This window comes from Mobula birostris, chromosome 13 (assembly GCF_030028105.1).
Source record: "Mobula birostris isolate sMobBir1 chromosome 13, sMobBir1.hap1, whole genome shotgun sequence".
NCBI classification, from domain to species: Eukaryota; Metazoa; Chordata; class Chondrichthyes; order Myliobatiformes; family Myliobatidae; genus Mobula; species Mobula birostris.
The window spans coordinates 7,422,599-7,442,956 of NC_092382.1; the positions used below are offsets into that span (position 1 = coordinate 7,422,599).

Genomic DNA, 20,358 nt, shown 5'->3' on the forward strand with positions numbered 1-20,358 from the left:
GGTTCGTTCACTCTCTTATCAATAATATAACCTAAACAAGCAGGAAGAGAGAGAACTCCTTACATCGCAGTTATTATTACAGAGAAATCATTTTATATAACATAGAAAGAAGCCATTTTAGACATCTCAGCAGCAAGTGTAACCAAGACCCAGTTACATGAGCAAAGAAGAGACAGGTGGAACACAGCGCATGGATGTGTCAGCTACGCACTTCGGAACGAACTATTAATGTGTCGAAAGAAGGGTGGCGGTAAGGAGAGCGGGAACAGGGAGGAATAAAGGTAAGAAGTTGGATGAGTTTAGTAACTGGTAGCAGGGCGGCGTCACGAGCTGCGGGGCTTTTTCTGTGCTGTGTCTCTCTCGGGCACGAAACCAGTTTTATTCTCCCCGCAACCCCACTCTCCGATAGCAGACCGTTCTGTGGTTTCGAGATGGAAAACACTGCGACCGCTTCTAAGAGAACTTAAATGCTTTGTTTATTAATAAGTTGAAGAATTGACGTGAGTGGATACTTTGCTGCGCCGATGAACTGCTCTCTGAACTTGCTCTGAGTTATTCCGTAAATAAAAGTGTTTGTGCAGCAACTTAATACCAGCAACATGTCTGCAGTATGTTCAAATATGTATTCCGAATCATTGTAATTATTCTGATCCAATCCGGCGATAGTGTTGAAAAGGAATTCGGCAACTCTCACCGACCACAGGATGATGAAGCTGCCGGAGATGGTGAGAAGTAAGATCACAGACCTCCTCCTGCTCTCCATCTCCGGGTCACTGCGGTTCTCCGCCTTACTCTGACCCCTCAGCCCCTTACGGACGCGACTGGTCAGCAAAATGTGTCTGACTGTCAGAGCGTTAAACAACAGTATCAACGCAAATGGGAGTAATGGCATTAGAACGTAAGAGAACCATCTAAATCCCACCCACCCAGGGTCCGTATAGTAGCTTGGCTTTCGAATACAGTCCCAGGGTATATTGTCGATCACTTTCACAGGACGATATCGAAAGAAGTGGGGCACATTCTTAACACCGAACAGGACGCCAGTTGTTGTCAGAACCACAGCAGCATTTTTTCCGGTGCAATATTTCAATTTTTGCTTCTGACAACAGATGGCGACAAACCGATCAAACGTAAAACTGACAGTGAACCAGACAGAACAGTCAGTGGCTGCCTCCCTCACAACAGTGATCACACTGCACACCGGGGTGATGTCCAGGAAAGTCCCGGGGAAGTAATAATAACTGACCCGCCATAATATGACCTGAAAGATGATGGTTAGTAGATCCGCCGTTGCCATGGCCACCAGGTAGCAAGTGGTGCAGGTGGAGAGGCCGCACTTTCCTCGGGACAGGATCACAATCGCCACTAAATTCACTGTGGAAACAGCAAAAAGAAAGAGTGAATTACTGTCTCGCCGCTCCGTCTGTCTCGGCAGAGATAAGCTGGAACTTTGCACTCTATTCATTTCAGGCTATTTAAAGTTTTCAAAGCGGAGACGCAGATGCCTCACATGCGTACATGCTAGGTGAAAGATAACAGTTTTCTGTACTTGATAAAGGGCTGCGTTTGGGAAGGAGGCATTGTCAACTGATCACTGAGTGCGCTTTGGAGAAATCAATATAACTCTCCCGCCATCAGTTTTTCGACTGAAGTGTAGAGGCTGGATACCTCGGCAACTTTCTCAGGGGTGGTGTTCACGTCCCCATGTCCTGACACATTCTCCACACGGCGAAGTCCCTCTCCCTCCGCCTCTGTCCTTTTACAAAAATCAAAGCAAATTAATTCCACCTGTTCGCATGTCTTCGTCTCCTCCTCCACTCTCCTTTGTCACGCACCCACAGGAGCTAAGTTGTCTCGCTTCTTTTAAATTCTGCAACTGCTCCTATCCGCGATTCCTTCTCATTGTATCAAAGCATTGGATCAGAAAATTCCCAATTTCGTCTTTAAATATTCTGAATGACCGGTGAACTTTACAGGTATCTTTCACTTAGTGCTTAAAACATCTAATTTCTGAAGAAAAGCCAATGTAGATGCTTCGCAACAGCTTCTCCTTTACAGTTTGCCTCAAAACACTGCAGCGTTATTCTGAATGATTTTCGTTTCTGAGCCGGGTATCACGTGTACCTCACCCCGTCGGACCTTTAACAGACACCGCTGGTTTGGCTCTTAAGTCCCACTCCACTTCACGAAAAATAGAATATGGAAACTAACCCTGGTACAGTAAAACACCCACAGACCCTTATTTGAATTTTCTGTGCTCCCGATGGCTCGGAGTTTGAATCACAGGCGATGTTTACCGGTCCGCCCTGAATCTCGCGATTTGCTTTACCCGGTCCATTCCAACTTGCAGCAATTCCTTAAGACACGGTGTAATGGATTTAAATTTGAATTTGAAGCATATTGCATTATCAATACGAAATTACACCAAGTGGGCCGTAAAAGTACCGGTCACAATGGATTATCGGAGTTTACTTTGCCAGCGAATTTGCATTGATATATCAAAACTGCCTTGCATGAATCTACTTCCCAAATCCTCCCCTGTACATCTGTTTAAGTTGCCGGTTTAATTTCAGCCGAGACCATGGAATAAACCTCAGGGGAACTTCTGAACGAACACAGAGTTTTGTCACAATGTCTGCACCGCACTCACTGATACGCCGGCCTCACAACGCTGTCGGCAATTGAACGAGTCCAAATACCGCGCTCACAAATCTGCAAATGTCAGTTCGCCTCTGTTCTTACCAGGAACACCGATAACGGAAACTATCAAGTAATATATCTTTCTCACACGGTAAAATGTTTCAAGCATGCTCTGTGAGATTCAGCCTGTCTTCCAGCTGCCCGCGATCTCGCTGAAGAAACTCTGAGCTGATGAATCTCCACCGTCATTCATTTATACTCGCTCCAGCACACTGAATATTCAATAGTACACAAGCAAGACTGACGTGTTTTTTTTTCCAACAACTGGGGTCACAATAAACATGATGTCATTCAAGTAAAATCCCAATTGCGATGAGGTACGGATAGCTTGACACAAAATTGCAAAATCTGAAAGACGATTCGAGAAGTCAATGAATGTTGTTGGGAAACACTCTCCGGCTCCCCGCTCGGTTTCATTATTATTGCTCGTCTTGTCCATTCCAAGGCTTTGCCGTCCATTGAATTTGTCATGAATGGTATCATGTCATTGGGCTGCTCTGTTTCACTCTGAAAATGGTCTCGGTTACATATGACAACAATAGAACTATGGCGTTTATAAGTTGCTGTTAATTCAATAACGAACATAATCTCTCGTTCCTCTGAATGAGGAAACAGAGAAATAGCGGACGAATTAAATAATTCCTGTCATTTCCCATCGTGAAAGACGCCAGGGATCTGACAGATTGTGGAAGCATTAGCGGCGAACTTTCAATACAAATTGGATTTTGGAATAGTCTACATGACAAGAATATAGGGAATGTCGATCCACCCAACTGGCTAAGGAGAGAGGTAGTCAATAGACAGAGCATTAGACGGCAGGCAGCTTGACCTCAGTGGTTGGAAAGATGAACCTGTATGAAGGATGAAGTCTCGGTTACATGGAGACACATGATAAAATCAGCCGAATTACAGAAGATACGGCCTGAAAGCTGTTGGAATTCCTTGTCAAAAAGAAAAGGTAGATAAGATAAAGGGGAATCAATGGATGTTGTTTTATTGGATCTTCAGAAAGCCTTTTACAAGATGCCACACATGAGAACGCTAAAGAAGACAGAACACGCGAGGTATTACTGAAAGATGCTATCGTTCATAGAAGATTGGCTGAATGACAGGAAGCAAGGAGAGCAAATAAACAGGACTAATCCCCGTTGGCGGGCAGAAAGACGGTCAGTCCTGAAACCCCGAGAACGAGTCCCAAACCTGGAAGAACAGAAGTCAGCGTGTATCTCTAGGACAGGGTCTTCAAAATAATCCTGAAAGGAAAAGAATAAAGATATCAAGGATGGAAGTAGAACGGTTTCCGAAGATGCAAGCAAATGATTCGCCGTTTACAGCCATCTTAACTTCGCTACGTACTCTAAATTTACTCCAGAGCACGACATACTCTAGGTTTTCTGCGACGCCAGTTCTGGTAACCTTCCATGATCGCAGATGTACGTCAGTTCATCGATGCCTGCCTTCAGTGTGTCCAAACAGCCGCCTTCTTACCTCCTGCGGTGCCTAGCAGTACCTCGACGCTCAAATTCACACATCGCCATGAATTTCAGAATGGGTTTACCACCTTCCGATGGGTCCACGTGATCATGAGAGTGGTAGATCAGTTGTCCAAAGCGGCCATTTTATTGCTCTACCCAGGCTTCCGTCAGCCGATAAGAGCGTGATCTCAGTTCTACATTTAATTCACCTCCACTGCTTCCTTCCGCACATTAAGTGTGCCGGCGCTCCGATTTCGTCTCCGATCTGGAGAGTCTTCTATTCCCTCCTCCGACATCAGTAGAGTTCTCCTCTGATGATTATCCGTCGACCAACGGTCAGTCAGAATGAACAAATCGGCAGCTGTATACGTTTTTCAATGATTTGCCGTCTCTAAACTTTCCACATGGAAGAAGTATTTTCTCTGTACCGAGCAGTCCCGCAAGCTATACGCCTACTCTGCAACGGGAATATCACCCTTTGATGCCTTCATGGCTACCAGCCTCCGCTCTTCCCTGTTCCCTGCGGAGGAGCCCGCGATGGAAGTTCCGTCGGCCAGAGCCCTGGTACGCCGCTGTCTCAGTACTTCGATGAGGACATGGAGGACCATCCTAGCCGCCAACTATGCCTACTGCCTCTATGCCAAGTGCCCTGCCGCCCAACCAGACCTAACAGGCTTGGGGAATTGGCTGGCTGTCCACTAGATATCCGCACTCTGCACCACGATTTTCTCTCTCCGGTTTGAAGATTATACAACGCATCGTCCCAGTCACTTACCGTCTCCAGCTGGCACCGACTCTCAAGATCACACCTAACACCCACAAGGTGTACCCCAAGCCGGCTGTCTGTTGATCACTCAACCTACCTGATTCCGCACCTCGGGAACCTCTGATGGTGAAATGTGGTCCAGTGTGCACGACTCACAGGTTGGTGAATGCACCTTCACTTGGATGATCGGACAGAAGGGATGCTGTTTATTGGATGCCGGTATTGAATCTTGGATCCCTCGCTCAACGATGAGTTCCATCGAATCGATCCGAAACATCCGGGACCTTTAGGGACCGGCCGTCGTGGCGGGGACCGATCAGGTCTGCTCCCGCTGACACCTCCTAGACTGCACATACAGGCCTGACGCTGTACCTACCCAGCTAGTAGGATCACCCTGCCACTCCCTGAATACTCGTCATCTGCAGCCTGTTTAACCCCAGTTCTCAACCACCGTCCTTGTTCTGTCATCAAAACACCGTCCTCAACCGGTCGTTCCTTGCTTTCACTTTGCCTACATAAAGTATACCTTGTTGCCCGTTGTGTTTAGCTGCAACTCACTCTTGTTTCGTGGCCCCTCGTAGCTTTTTTTATTTTGCCGACTATTATTAAGATGGCTTATCTATTTCGAAACGAGATGAGCTGCATTCTGACAAATTGGAATCTACTTGCATTGGGATAGCCACTTACGCTTGTAGTTACACATAGAATGTTAAAGCCGATGTAGAGGGAAGGTAGCGATCCTCCATTAGTAGCTGGCGGTGCCGCTGCAGGACAGGAGCATCTGGTATAACTCGTACTCGAGCTGTTATTTCCGCTATCGCTTGGGGCGGTAATGCCAGTGCGGTCCACGAAGACAACAACTGAAAACAGAATTGCATAAAATACAGGACTGCACTTCTTTGATCCCTTTGATCTAGGTCTTGGGCGATCAGCTGACTGACTGCAACGATTGCTCAAGGAGTTGTAGAAATCACCAGCTGAATGTTCCATGGATTCTCAGGAGTGCTTTTCAGTGAATGACCAGCGTACGCTGTGACGTCATCACGTTGGTCAGCGACGGCACAGAGGAAACAACATTGTCATAATGGTCAACAATGGGCGTGGATTAGTAATGACGCCGTCAGCGTTGCCAGAAATGATATCATCATCTCAGCTCAGTGACGGCTGAGAAGCAGTGACAACATCACCGTGGCAAGTGACGTGTTAATGAAAGCGCGGTGCAGACCATTCAACTTATGTAACGAAAGTATCTATACGAGCAATAAACCAGGTGTGTAATCATGAAAACAGTTTAATATTACAGTCAAGGTGTCCGCTTTATGTCAGCTGTAGTGCAATCCCAGTCCAGGTAGTGAGACGCCAGAGGATCAGACAGATGAGGGTGAGTGTGCTTGCTGGAGAGTGTAAGCACCTTCATCCGTCTTTGTTTCACTTCAATCCCCATCTGCAGAGACCTCTTTATTCTGTTCATTTTCTCCTATTACAGCAATATTTACAAATTATTTCAAGATCTTACAGAAAATGCATGGAGGTCGGTGACCAGTGGTGTGCCTCAGGGATCTGTTCTGGAACCTTTACTCTTTGTGATTTTTATAAATGACCTGGATGAGGAAGTAGAAGGATGGGTTAGTAAATTTGCTGATGACACAAAGGTTGGGGGTGTTGTGGATAGTGTGGAGGGCTGTCAGAGGTTACAGCGGGATATTGATAGGATGCAAAACTGGGCTGAGAAGTGGCAGATGGAGTTCAACCCACTTAAGTGTGAAGTGGTTCATTTTGGTAGGTCAAATATGATGGCAGTAAATATAGTATTAATGGAAAGACTCTTGGCAGTGTGGAGGATCAGATGGATCTTGGGGTCCGAGTCCATAGGACGCTCAAAGCAGCTGAGCAGATTGACTCTGTGGTCAAGAATGCATATGGTGTATTGGCCTTCATCAACCGTGGAATTGGATTTAGGAGCCGAGAGGTAATGTTGCAGCTATTTAGACCCCACTTGGAGTACTGTGCTCAGTTCTGGTAGACTCACTACAGGAAGGATGTGGAAACCATAAAAAGGGTGCAGAGGAGATTTACCAGGATGTTGCCTGGATTGGGGAGCATGACTTATGAGAATGGGTTGACTGAATTTGGCCTTATTTTTCCTTGGAACGACGAAGGATGAGAGGTGGCCTGATGAAGGAGTATAAGATGATGAGAGGCATTGATCGTGTGGATAGTCAGAGGCTTTTTCCCAGTGCTGAAATGGTTGCCACAATAGGGCACAGGTTTAAGGTGCTGTGGAGTAGGTATAGAGGAGATGTCAAGGGTAAGTTTTTTTTTCACGCAGAGAGTGGTGAGTGCGTGGAATGGGCTGCCGGCAACGGTGGTGGAGGCGGATACGATAGGATCTTTTAAGAGACTTTTGGATGGGTACATGGAGCTTAGTAAAATAGAGGGCTGTGGGTTAGCCTAGCAATTTCTAAGGTAGGGTCATGTTCGGCACAACTTTGTGGGCCAAAGGGCCTTTATTATGCTGTAGGTTTTCTACGTTTCTATGTTTCTAATACAATTTTCTTCTTTTTTTCATACATATCCGTACTACAACGAGTTAACTACGTCGCTTCTTTGTAATTAATCTGATCAGAATTGTGCAATAATTCTGTCCTGTTCTTGTTATTATACATTCTGCTTGAAACCACAAAAACCTGTATATTTATTCGCAGCATCAGAACAATATACTAAACGTCTACTAAACATGGGTTAAAGTTGTGAATGGTGTCAGTTCGATATTCTACTGTTCCCTAATGTTCAATTATCAGCAGCACTGATACAAGGGGCACTTAGTTTCATAATTTCTGTTCTTTATCCACTGAATTATGCCAGGATTTGCAATCGAGCCTGGCGCGCAATTGTAAGAACGTAAGATGTCTTGAAAATAAATTAATAACACTGAACTCCATTTAGATATACAAAAATAAAAATATGCCGGAAAATCACTCGCTTTCTCTGGTTGCCTCGAAATATAAACACCGGCCTAAATTGATGATGTAAAAAAAATACGAATGAGTATTTTTCGTTAACCTCCTGGTCGTTGTTTAAAATAGTAACAAAATACAAGTTCGAAGTATTTATGTTCTGCTGTTATTTTGGTCGCTAGTTGGTACATTGTCCTTACAGCTCTCTCTCTGAACTGCATAATCGGTAACTCCAATTCAAAACGATATGTTCCACGGACTGGAAATTCTGACAGTCACCTCCTACTATGAAGCCTATCACCAATTCCATCAATGGTTGTAGTTTTGACGTATTGATTCTGCAGTCTGTAAGTGTTGGCATTATCAGCATTTTTATTTGCTGGCAAAGGAGCAGGACTGACCAATAAATTCATGACCAGTGTGTTCTGAGGTCAAGTGTCAGTGTGATCAGATGCCTGGGCATCATCTATGACAGTGTGGTTGCGTTGAGGAATATGTTTTTAAAGAGGGACGAGCAAAGAAAGTACCAATATAGTCAAAGGTGATTCTGATTATGCAATGATATTCTCTCTGATCAGTAGTGAGACCCGGTGGGCTGTGATAATTACATTGCATTACTGAGGGAACATTATCTGTGTGTTTGGTGACAGGTCCGAGAAAGCAGTGCTAATACCAGTGTGGTCAGTGATGTACAATTGGAGTGTCGACAGTTCCGTTCATTCCCGTAATGGATACACTTGAAGGAGGGGAATAACCAATCTATTCTCATTCGCAATCGATGGTAAAATACATTGATGTTTTTTTGGGAAAAAACTCATTTGAGCAATGTATTATTATCATTTTAAGCGAACAGTGGCGAATGCCACCAGTTCAGTTATAATTAGCAGACCCGCAAGCCGCTGTAACAGGTAAGGGACAACAACACTATTGGGAGTATTCCATGGACACCACACTCCTCTGCCGCCCTCCCACACAGGAGTGACCATGTGGGATCTAGTATCACACAATGAGCCCAATCAGGTGAGAAATCTCTCCGTTGTTGAGCATACCGGACACTGTAACCACAACTCCCTAACCTTCACCGTGTGCGGACACACTTTGAGGGTGATAAATAAAGCTCCACATTGTATCTGACAGGTGTCTCAGGGGCGGTCGGTACCCACACTGCGGATAAAGTGGGGTACAGACTGTGGGGTGTGGTGTACAGGGAGTTCCACACTGTGACTGACCCGTGTGCGGGGAGATCCCGGTGCCCACACTGCGAATAAGGTTGGGGCACACGCTGCGGCGATGATGTTGAGGAAGCCGAGATTGAAAAGGTCTTCAGGACATTGTCCCGGATAGTGGTCCACAATTATCATTATAGCTCTGGAGAGCGTTCTGTAAACTGGCGGGGGCAACAACAATTCTTTTCCTTTGGGTTTCGCCCTCACTCCGACGGCCAGACGGAATAAACCAACCAAGATGCAGAACGTACCCTGAGGTACGTCGCCTTGGAAAGACCTGGTGAATGATGTGACCTGTTGATGTGAGCAGAGGTCGCCCTGAACACCTTACAGCTTTCGGCGCAGGGGATTTCACCGTTCAAGTGCCAGTTTGGTTTCCCACCGGCTCTCTTTTTGGAATAAGAACCCGAGGTTAGGTTTCCGGCGGCCGAAGATCTCCTCCAACGCCGCAAGCACAAAATGATTAGGGGAAGAGCGATTTCGCCGACTGCCTGGAGAATGGAGACCAAGGCGAACCGAAAGAGAAGTCGGGGACTGGTTTATAAGTCTGTGACTGGTGGCGTGCCGCAGGGAGAGGTGTTGGGTCCTATGCCATCTATGTCAGTGGTCTGGATAATAGTGTGGTCAACGATCAGCACATTTGCGTATGACATCAAGTTTGGGGGTGTAGGGGACAGCGAGGAAGTCCATCATGCCTTGCAGCGGGATCAGCAGCTGGAAAAGTGGGCTGAGAAAAGGCAAGTGAAATTTAATGCAGAAACATGCACTTCGGTAGAACCATTCAGGGTGGATCTCACATGGTGAAAGGTATGGTACTGAAAATTGTGACAAAACTAAGGGATCTCGGAACAAGAGGTAAGTAATTGGTTGAAAGTAGCGTCACACGTAGATAGGGTCGTAAAGAAAGCTATTGCCACTTCATCCTTCATAAATCAATGTACTGAGTACTGAAGATGGGATGTTATGTTGAAGTTACATAAGAAGATGTTGAAGCACAATTTGGTGCATTGCCTGCAGAAAAGATGTAAACAAAGATTAACAGTGCAAGGTCAAATGCCCAATGATCTTGCTGGGTCTGGAGCACCAGGGTTATAGGGAAAAAATGAAAAGGACAAGATTGTATTCTTTAGACCGTAGAAGATCGAAAGAAAATTTGATAGAAGTATACACACTTACGTGGGGTTTGATAAAGTGAAGCTTTTTCGACTGAGGTTGGGCGGGACTACAACCAGAGGTCATTGGTTAAAGGAGAAAAGTAAGACATTGAAGGGGATCATGAGGGTTAACTTTCTCATCCCGAGGGTCGTGAGAGTGGGGAATGAATTGCCTGCACAGGTAGTGCAGGCGAGGTCGGTTTCAACTTTTAAGAGAAGTTTGAATTGGTACAAGGATAGTAGGGATATGGACGTCTAAGGCATATCGATGAGAATTGGCATTTTAAGTGATCTTGGCAGGCAATAATGGGCCGAATGCTCTGCTTCTGTACTGTACCTCTCCACGACTCTATGACTGTCTTCAGATCCTGCCTGATTCAGCATCTGCTATTGATCAAGATAACATATCACGTTGCAGTGCGCGTGGGACAGTAGAACCTTGGTGTCCAATCAGAGACCAGCCGGAGCCCACAACAGTGGATCGCTACGATGAGCTATGCAGATTCCTGTATTTAGCGCCGATTGGACGTACAGGCTAAACAATGACCGCCCCAACCATTGTCTGTCTGGAGATAGACACGGCATACAATCTGGGAAAAACGAGTTAAGTGTTCAGTTTGCAATTAATTCAGAATCGTGCCGAAAACCACGTTAAAATTCTGTAAATACTATTTGTTCTGCTGAGGCATTCTTGACAAATCGTGGACAACCGGAGTACTAAACCAAAGGTTTTTGCTGTGATGAACTTTTGCACAACTTTGCCGGAGGTTTCAGAGCAGTAACGAAGTGAGTAGGTGGAGTAGGGCCATTGTATTTTGTCTACAGGATCTCAATAAAGCATTTCAGCATCTCATAGATGGTATAATTGCTTTGTAAAGCTTAGGTGCAGTATCTTTCATATCACACTATTGACCCCTTGAGATGCATGAGTTTTCAAGTGCCAGTACCTTTTGTAATTCGCTTTCAGTTGAGTCTCTGGCAGTGGATATGGTATGCAAATGTGTGTCGGCATATGTTGTCAGAAGTTTAAAACGAGTTCTTGCAGATTGAAGAGAATCCTTGCAGGGACCACACTGTTGCTGATTTTCCTTGAAAAAAACATCCCCCACTTGTATATATTTCAGACTCAGTAAATGATTGCCAGCACTTCTCGGGCTATCGAATGCAGACAGGATGCCTTTACGTCACCAGACTTTGATGACGTCTACCCGATTGAAGTCATGCCAATATTTATTGCGGGGCTTTTATTCAAAGTTTCTATTTAAAGTGTTGACAGTCAGGAAGATCTTGGTGAGCAGCAGATCCCGAACGTGTTTCCTGAGTTATAAAGGGAAAAATAATCGTAATACTAAACCGGAAAGCTGAATAAAATCCATATTACTGTTTAAAGTTAAACGCTCAGAATGCATTTATTATCAAAGTACAGAGATGACAGCATCCACCACCCCGAGTTTCATCTTATTGAGGGCATTCACAGCGAATATAAAGAAACACAACAGAATCAGTGAAGCACTGCACGCAACAGGCAAACAGACTGTGCAAGCGACAACAAATTGTGCAAACACAAAAATAAATAACAATAATAAGAATAATAACGGAGTAAATAACACATATTGAGGACATGTTGTAGCGGTGTGTTACACACAGCACTAGAATAACCACACGGAGTCGGTGAGTTGGAGTTGCGATGAAAGAGGTTTATTCAAACTTCGCGGCCTGCCTTTAAAGCCTTCCCGTTCCCGCCCTCCCTGGGCGGGACTGCTGCGGGGAATGCATAAAATGCCACATAACACCGCCACCCCCCCCCCCCGGAACTGGCGATACCTCCCCCAATGTCCACAGTCTGGATCGGCCTCTGTTTGGGAGGTCTGCCCCCGCGCCGCGGTGTCTGAGCTTGGACTGGCTGCGCCAAGTCCACATGGGCCGTTTTGAGTCGGTCCACCATGTGAACTTCCTCCCTCCCCCCAATGTCCAGCACGAACGTGGACCCGTTGTTCCTGATCACCTTAAACGGCCCCTCGTAGGGCCGCTGTAGCGGTGCCCGGTGTCCGCACCGTCGTACAAAAAGAAACTTACAGTTCTGCAGGTCTTTAGGTGCGCGGGTCGGCCTCTGTCCGTGCTGTGAAGTGGGGATGGGGGCCAGGTTACCGAGCCTCTCACTTACTCTGTCCAGGACTGCCGCGGGTTTTTCCTCTTGCCCCCCCTGGAGCTGGTGTGAACTCTCCTGGGACGACCAGGGGCGCGCCGTACACCAACTCGGCCGACGAGGTGTGCAGATCCTATTTGGGCGCCGTGCGGATTTCCAGTAGGACCCAGGGAAGTTCGTCCACCCAGTTCGGCCCTTCCAGGCGGGCCATGAGAGCCGACTTCAGGTGACGGTGGAAACGCTCCACTAGTCCATTCGACTGTGGCGGTAGGCAGTTGTGTGGTGTAGCCGAGATCCTAAAAGGTTGGCCATAGCTGACCACAGATTGGAGGTGAACTGGGCGCCCCTGTCGGAGTTAATGTGGGCCGGTACCCCGAAGCGTGCTACCCAGGTTGTGATCAGTGCTCGGGCGCAGGATTGAAAGGTGGTGTCGGTGAGCGGGACTGCCTCTGGCCATCTGGTGAACCGGTCTATCATAGTTAGGAGGTACCGCGTTCCTCGCGACACTGGCAGGGGCCCCACGATATCCACATGGATGTGGTCGAACCTCCGGTGGGTGGACTCGAACCGCTGCGGCGGAGCCTTGGTGTGCCGTTGCACCTTGGCCGTTTGGCACTGCATGCACATTTTGGCCCATTCACTGACCTGTTTACGTAGTCCATGCCACAGAAACCTGTTGGCGACCAGCCGGATGGTTGTCCTGATGGAACGGTGCCCTAACTTGTGAATGGATTCGAAAACCCGCCGGTGCCAGGTCGCTGGGACGACGGGGTGAGGTTTGTCCGGTAGCTACGTCACACAGTAGGGTCCTCTCACCTGGGCCTACGGGGAGGTCTTGGAGCTGCAAACCGGAGACCGCAGTTCAGTAACTAGGGATCTCATCATCTGCCTGCTGTGCATCCGCCAGCGCTGCATAGTCCACCCCCTGGGACAGGGCCTGTATGGTAGGTCTGGATAGTGCGTCCGCCACGACATTGTCCTTTCCAGAGACATGTCGAATGTCCGTCGTGTACTCGGAGATGTAGGACAGATGTCGCTGCTGGTGGGAAGACCGTCTTCACACTATACCGGTGACAGGCAGGTGGAGAATAAAACCCACACTCTCATATTATCGGACTGAATGTCTCCTGTTTGTCGATTGTCTCCGCACTGCTGTCGTTCTCTCTCACTCATTCTGCATTTTACGTCAACTGCATATCAACCCTCTCTTCATTCTCTGGCAGGCTGGGCTATTGCTCCCCGTTCTCCCAGTTTACTGTTTTTTGTGTTATTCTGCTATGAATATCTCTTGTTTCTACAACATGGTCCTGTGACTGTTGTAGACACAGCAGTTCAATGTCGCTTCCATTTCTTTATCCCATAATCGTCATGCTGACTCCACCTTACAATACTTTGTTTAATGAGATCAGAGTGGAAAAAGAAAGGCATGGACAGGGAGATCGGCAAATAATTTCACAGATGCACTTGCGTTTATTTGCATGTGTGTGTGTGTGTGTGTGTGTGAGTGAGAGAGTGAGTGGGGTTATTCACAGAGTGAAAACTCCCTCTACTCCATCCCAAAACACACCCAGGTCAGAGACACAGTGGAACTTCCTCTGCACCGTCCCGTGATACACTCCCAGGGTCAGACACAGAGCGAAGCTCCCTCCACAGCATCCCCTGTTTATGTTTATGCATGTGCATGTGTGTGAGAGAGAGAGGGGGAGAGAGAGACAGAGAAAGAGACAGAGTTCTGGGTTTATCTTTGTGTGCGTTTGTATATGTATGAGCGTGTGCGTGAGAGAGAGAGGGAGAGAGATTATCTGTGCATGTGTGTGTGCGTCTGCGTGAGAGACACAGTGTGCGTGTGTGTGTCTGTTTGTCTGTGTCTGTGTCTGTGGGACCTTGACAGCTGAGTTTGATGGGCATACAATATGGTTAGGGGTTGATGCTGGACTGATCCCGAAAATGTTCTGGCTGTGACAAATTCACTGACTAACTTGGGAGAGGTGGGTGAAGACGAAAGTGCTCATTCATGACCACAAAAAGACATTTTCTGGGAGACGCTGTCAGTGGGGTCACCTAAAGACAATCTAAATCAAGAGTTTGTACTCCAGGGGACCGTGGTAACAGTAGGTGTTTCAATGCAACTTCACAAGCTACAATGACATTACCTACTTCAATATTTTGTTTCTGACAAATGGATCGTGTGAAGTACATATTTACAATGGGAACACATTTCATTGATAATAAACCTCGGAAGGTTTAGACACCTTGTTGGGAGAAAATAACTAACACAAGTGATCTGAAAGCATCTGAGAACAGAGAACCCAGATGCTCAAGATTATTGTTGAGCCATGGACAGGCCGGGAATGCAGGGAGACTGATCATGTGTCGGCTGTTCGGTTCCGTTTCATATGGCGTCACGCCTGGTACAAACACTGTAGGACGAAGGGTCTATTCCTGCATTTTACCTTTCTCAGTTCCAGGTAGGAATAAGGGAAATAGCAGGCAGCAACGTTCTTTTCTCAGAAAACACACGTCTCTCATTGCTTATGAACGTAGACATGTCTCTGACCCAGGACAAAATTTACTACACTTCACACAAAGAAGCTGAGGGTGGTTACTGGTGATCGGGAGCGAGAGGGATAAGGTTCGGTGAGATGAGTTGCGTTTACGTTGCAGAATCAGAGTGGAGCGGCTGTTCTACTTTCACTGGATTTCCTCAATGGACAAAATTCACACAGGCACAGCATGAGGTGGAGGGCTGGGTCTGATGGTGTTTGAAACAATATCCCCTTTGCTGGAAGAATGTCTCTCGTAATTTACACCCCTTACTACCATCTCAATTTCCATTGTTTGCATTTTCACAATTATGTCTCTCCTCTGATTCACGGGATCGAGTCGAACGTTGTCCTTCCTTTAGTGGGACCTTGTCCGTAGTGTTAACGGTGCTGGGGATAGGGAGCTGTCCGGAAATGTGTGACTGGGGCAGTGAGGCAATGGGTTGTTGACTGTTTCCGAGTTATTGATCATAGAGAACATCTGGTCCTTTAATGACACCCTGAAAAACTTGTACCAGTACTGGAGATTGGTAACTCTCCGGGAAGGTGTGCCTGGGAGGGGTTTTACAATCTGAATTTCACTGCTTCTGAGATATTAAACAAAGTGAACACGTGGTATTTTAACAACAACATGGCTGGAGTTTTCCCAGATCTGGGGACAGGCATTTCTGCGGAATGAGATTGCCAGGGTTTTAATGGGACATTTTCCAAAGATGTTCCGGATCTGGGGACAGGGAGCTGTCCGGGAAAATGTGATGGGCAACGTATGAATGGAACATTGACCTAAGTTGCGGTGCTGGAGAGAGGCAGGTCTCCGGAAAAGTGAGAATGGCAGGGTTTTAATATGACCTGGCCATGTGTTGCAGTGCTGGAGACAGGCAGGTCTCCGGAAAGGCGAGACTGACAGGGTTTTAATTGGAGCTTGTCCAGATTTGTACCAGTGCTGGGAACCAGACGGTCAGCGAGTAAGTGTGACGAGCAGAGTTTTAATCGGACCTTGTCCAGAGCTTTACCAGTACTGGGGGCAGGCAGACCTCAGGAAACGTAATACAGGCAGGGTTTTAATGAGATGATGCAGAGTTTTACCGGTACTGGGACAGACAGCCCTCCGGGTTGGTAAAATCAGCAGGTTTTTAATGGAATGTTTTCCAGAGTTGTACCAATGTTGGGGACAGGCAGCACTCCGGGAGAGTAAGACGCGCAGGGTCTAATGGGAGATTGTCCAGAGATTTGCCGGTGCTGGGAACAGGCATCTCTCCTGGAAATTAAGACTGGCAGGGTTTTAATGAGACCTTGTGCTAACCTGCCCCAGTGCTGGGGACAGGCAACTCTGAGTGGAAGCAGGACTGGCAGAGTTCTAATGAGACCTTTAGCAGACTTGTCCCACTGGCGGACACAGGCAGTTCACCGGGATGGTGAGACCAACAGGGCTTTAATGGGACATTGTCAAGAGTTGTCCCAGATCTGGGGACAGGCAGCTCTCCAGGAAAATGAATCTGGCAGGGTTTATTTAGACCTTGTACAGACTTGCCCAGTTCTGGAGACAGGAGCTCTGCGGGAACGTGTGATTGGGATGAATTTAATGGACCTTGAATCCTGTCGTACCAGTGCTGGGGACGGACGGGCGGGATGGTGCGACAAGTCAGGTTTTATGTTGGGAAGTTCACGGTTAACAAGGTAAACACGTGGTCCTGTGCTTCACGTCTAAGTTTTGAGTCTGTTAGAGTCTGATTCCTCTGCTTGTTGATCAATAATTTTGGATCACTGGAACTCGTGTCCATGGATCTGCTGACGTGTATTATCCAATTGAGCTATGCTGCAGGATTAATCCATTAAGCGAGCCACTTAGCCTCTGGTTGATAAGTTGTCCCTGCTTTGCCTCTGAGACTGGTCGTAAATGGGAGCATCGTTTCGTCCTGACAAAGGGTCTCGGCCCGAAAAGTTACTTCTATTACTGACCATGGATGCCGCCAGACCTGCTGATTTTCTCCTGTATTTTCCGTGCGTTGCGTCCCGCCGGATCCCTCGTCGGCCTCAACAGATGCTGAATTTCTAGAGGCCTGCTCAGTCATGGTTAAATCAATGCCACCGGCCCCTTCACCGACTGGAATCGGAATCAGCACAGATCGTTGTTGTTCGTGCAGCTCGTTTTTATCGCCCACGCTTCCCCACAAATCGTTTTATCTCCGCACTGAAGATGGCAGGTCAAAGACAGCAGGACCTGTGTCTGGTGTTAGATTAGCATTGATCATGTGGATAGTTAAGAGTTTTTTCCCCAGGGCTGAAATGCCTAGAACAAGAGGGCACAGTTTTAAGGTGCTTGGAAGTAGGTACAGAGGAGATATCAGGGGTAAGTTTTTTTTTTAAACGCAGAGCGTGGTGGCTGCCGGCGACAGTGGTGGAGGCGGATAGGATAGGGTCTTTTTATAGACCCCTGGACAGGTACGTGGAGCTCAGAAAAATAGAAGGTTATGGGTAACCCAAGGTAACTTCTAAGGTAGGGACATGTTCGACAGAGCTTTGTGGGTCTAGGGGCCTGTATTGTGCTGTAGGTTTTCCATGTTTCTATGTTTCTAGCAGCCGTTATCAATGCTCGCGCTCTTGATCATGTGTTGATTGCCGGAGAATGTGTTCAGTAATGTCCAGTGTTTGTTCTCATCTTTCCTTCTCTTTCCACAGTAAATTCCGTGGCGATTGTGATCCTGTCTCGGGGGAAGTGCGGCCTCTCTACCTGCACCACCCGCTACCTGGTGGCCATGGCAGCGGCGGATCTATGAACTGTTGTCACTGAGGTCATTTTGTTTCGAATCAAAGATTATTACTTTCCGCTGAGTTTCCTGAACATTACCCCGATATGCAGGGTTAATCAGGTACTGAGGTTCATAGCCACATACTGTTCTGTCTGGTTCACCGTTGCTTTCACTTTTGATCGGTTTGTGGCGATTTGCTGCCAGAAGCTGAAAACAAAATATTGCACCGGGAAAACCGCGACTGTGGTTCTAACGACGACTTGCATACTGTGCTGTTTGAAAAACATTACCCGCTATTTCGTATGGGAACCCGGAGAGATAATCGACAATGTACTATGGTTCTGTGAAATCATGGACTATGTTGTGAATGACCCCTGGTGGACAGTGGATGGTTGGCTTGAAACGGTTTTAACTCCGTTCATCCCTTTCGCTGTGATTCTGCTGCTCAACGCTCTGACAGTCAGGCACATTTTAGTGGCCAGTCGAGTCCGTAAGGGGCTGAAGGGTCAGAGCAAGGCGGAGAACAGCAGCGACCCGGAGATGGAGAGCAGGAGGAGGTCTGTGGTTTTACTCTTCACCCTCTCCGGCAGCTTCATCCTCCTGTGGATGACGTGCGTTGTAAATTTCATGTATTATGAGATCACAGGAATAGGATTCAATTTTAATGATTCTGAATGGATCTTCCACCGCGTCGGGGTTTTGCTGAGGAATTTCAGCTGCTGCACGAACACCTTTATTTACGCGGTGACTCAGTCGAAATTCAGGGAGCAGATGATCATCGCGGTGAAATATCCGGTCACCTTAGTGTTGCAGTTCATGAATAAAGCCGCGCACTGAGGAGAACACGGGACAGAGGTGTCTCCAGTCCGGGCTCTCGTTGCTCGCATTCACTGGCCGATTTTACAGGTGATAGTCACGGGTGTAACGTCCCATCGACCGGCAGCAACTAAATGATGACAATTAAAAATAGCAGAGATTCAGCTAACCTGGACGGTGACAGTTGAAGTTCCGGCCGACTACTCGGGTCTACAATACAGCCCCAATGGAGAGACGAGTCTTGTTTCTGTACTACCTACAGTCACTTGGGACTGGAGGTGGTGTAAGGGAGAAAATTCACGTGCATTTTCGTAGCTTTGCAGTCAGGGCACAACCACTGTAGGCCCGTAGGATGTTGTGAATAACACGTACCTGAGTCACTTTGTGTGTTTCACAAAACCCGCAGCCCCTTCCTTCCATTACGAGCAAACCAAAAGCAATCGCCTTACACTCCCGTCATTCCGTCAGACGCAGCCTTTTAAAGCAAACACAGCTCAATGACGATGCTTGTGAATTATGTCGAACAGTTTCTCTAATGCACAACCTGTGTGACTTGTCTCCCATTACATCGCATCATGCCTATAGGGCCTGTAGTGGCCGAGGGGAGAATCACCCTCAGTTTATGGATCAGTGCACAGTCTCCACCTGGTTTCCGTCTGACCCCAGTCCTCCAGTCCTGGCAACAAAGTTGTGAATTCTTACGGCACTATTATAGGTTAATCAAGTGCTTCCGATGGCGGGCGTTCAGACATGCACACGGTACCCCAGCTGACCAGTACAACACGGGTACAGGCCCTCTGCTCACTGCATTGCTCTGAATTGATCAAACTGGTGTTTGCATGACTAACTAAACCAATCCCATTTGTCTATGGAAGGCCATCGCACTCTATTCTCCGCATATTGATGTGGTGTCTGATAGTCTCCATCACATCTGCCTCAGTGACCTCCACACACCCATCACTAATTAGTATGAAAACACTACTTGCACCACACACCTTCTTTCAACCTTATGATTCGTATTAACATCATTGTGTTATACAAGTTGTTCGTTTTTAACAGCACCAGTGCAAAGAACAGATACAGAATTGGACTAAATTACAAAATAAATAAAGAGTGCCAAAAACAAATTTTATAATGTAGTCCCCTACCCACTTCATATTAAATGCATGCTCTCTAGTATTGGACATATGCTCCTCAGGGAAAGAATACCGGCTTTCCACTCTTTCCGTGCCTCCCATATTCCCATTAACTTCCATCAGCCCTTCCTCAGCCTGTGCCGCTCCATAAAAAATATCCTTAAGTCTTAGATTGTCCAATCTCTTCTTAAACCTCTTCCACTCACCATCTAAACCTATTATCCTCTGATAGAATGCAATACTCCAAATTCAATTCAGTTAACATAGAATAGTACAGCACAATACAGGCCCTTCAGCCCACAATGTTGTGCCGACCCTTAAACCCTGCCTCCCATATAATCCCCCCACTTTAAATTCCTCCATATACCTGTCTGGTAGTCTGTTAAATTTCACTGGTGCATCTGCCTCCACCACTGACTCAGGAAGTGCATTCCACGCACCAACCACTCTACGAGCTAAAAGCCTTCCTCTAACATTTCCCTTGAAATTCTCACCCCTTACCATAAAGCCATGTCCTCTTGTATTGAGCAGTGGTGCCCTGGGGAAGAAGCATTGGCTGTCCACTCTGTCTACTCCTCTTAAAATCTTGTACATCTCTATCATGTCTCCTCTCATCCTCCTTCTCTCCAAAGAGTAAAGTCCTAGCTCCCGTAATCTCTGATCATAATCCATACTCTCTAAACCAGGAA

General features: G+C 46.9%; 3 protein-coding genes and 1 pseudogene across 3 annotated transcripts in view; 2 read left to right on the forward strand and 2 right to left on the reverse strand.

Moving 5' to 3' along the window:
* LOC140208268 (NACHT, LRR and PYD domains-containing protein 3-like) overlaps positions 1-20,358 on the reverse strand; it is a 552,847-nt gene that overhangs the window by 307,789 nt on the left and 224,700 nt on the right. The window lies entirely within an intron of this gene.
* The window catches only part of LOC140208264 (uncharacterized), a 351,814-nt gene that overhangs the window by 175,932 nt on the left and 155,524 nt on the right, over positions 1-20,358 (forward strand). The gene's annotated exons all lie outside the window — the stretch shown is intronic.
* Positions 464-2,809, reverse strand: LOC140208295 (probable G-protein coupled receptor 139). Its single transcript, XM_072276880.1, has 2 exons — positions 2,743-2,809; positions 464-1,374 (listed from the first exon to the last, which is right to left on the reverse strand). Exons 1-2 carry the CDS (start codon positions 2,807-2,809, stop codon positions 464-466), a joined length of 978 nt encoding a protein of 325 aa, XP_072132981.1.
* On the forward strand, positions 9,886-18,554 carry LOC140207372 (probable G-protein coupled receptor 139; annotated as a pseudogene).

Excerpts from the sequence above, each read along its gene's own strand:
- LOC140208295 (XM_072276880.1), bottom strand. The coding sequence starts at position 2,809 with ATGCTTGAAACATTTTACCGTGTGAGAAAGATATATTACTTGATAGTT. Across the intron at positions 1,375-2,742 it reads TTCCGTTATCGGTGTTCCTG|TGAATTTAGTGGCGATTGTG; the intron begins GTAAGAACAGAG and ends CTGTTTCCACAG.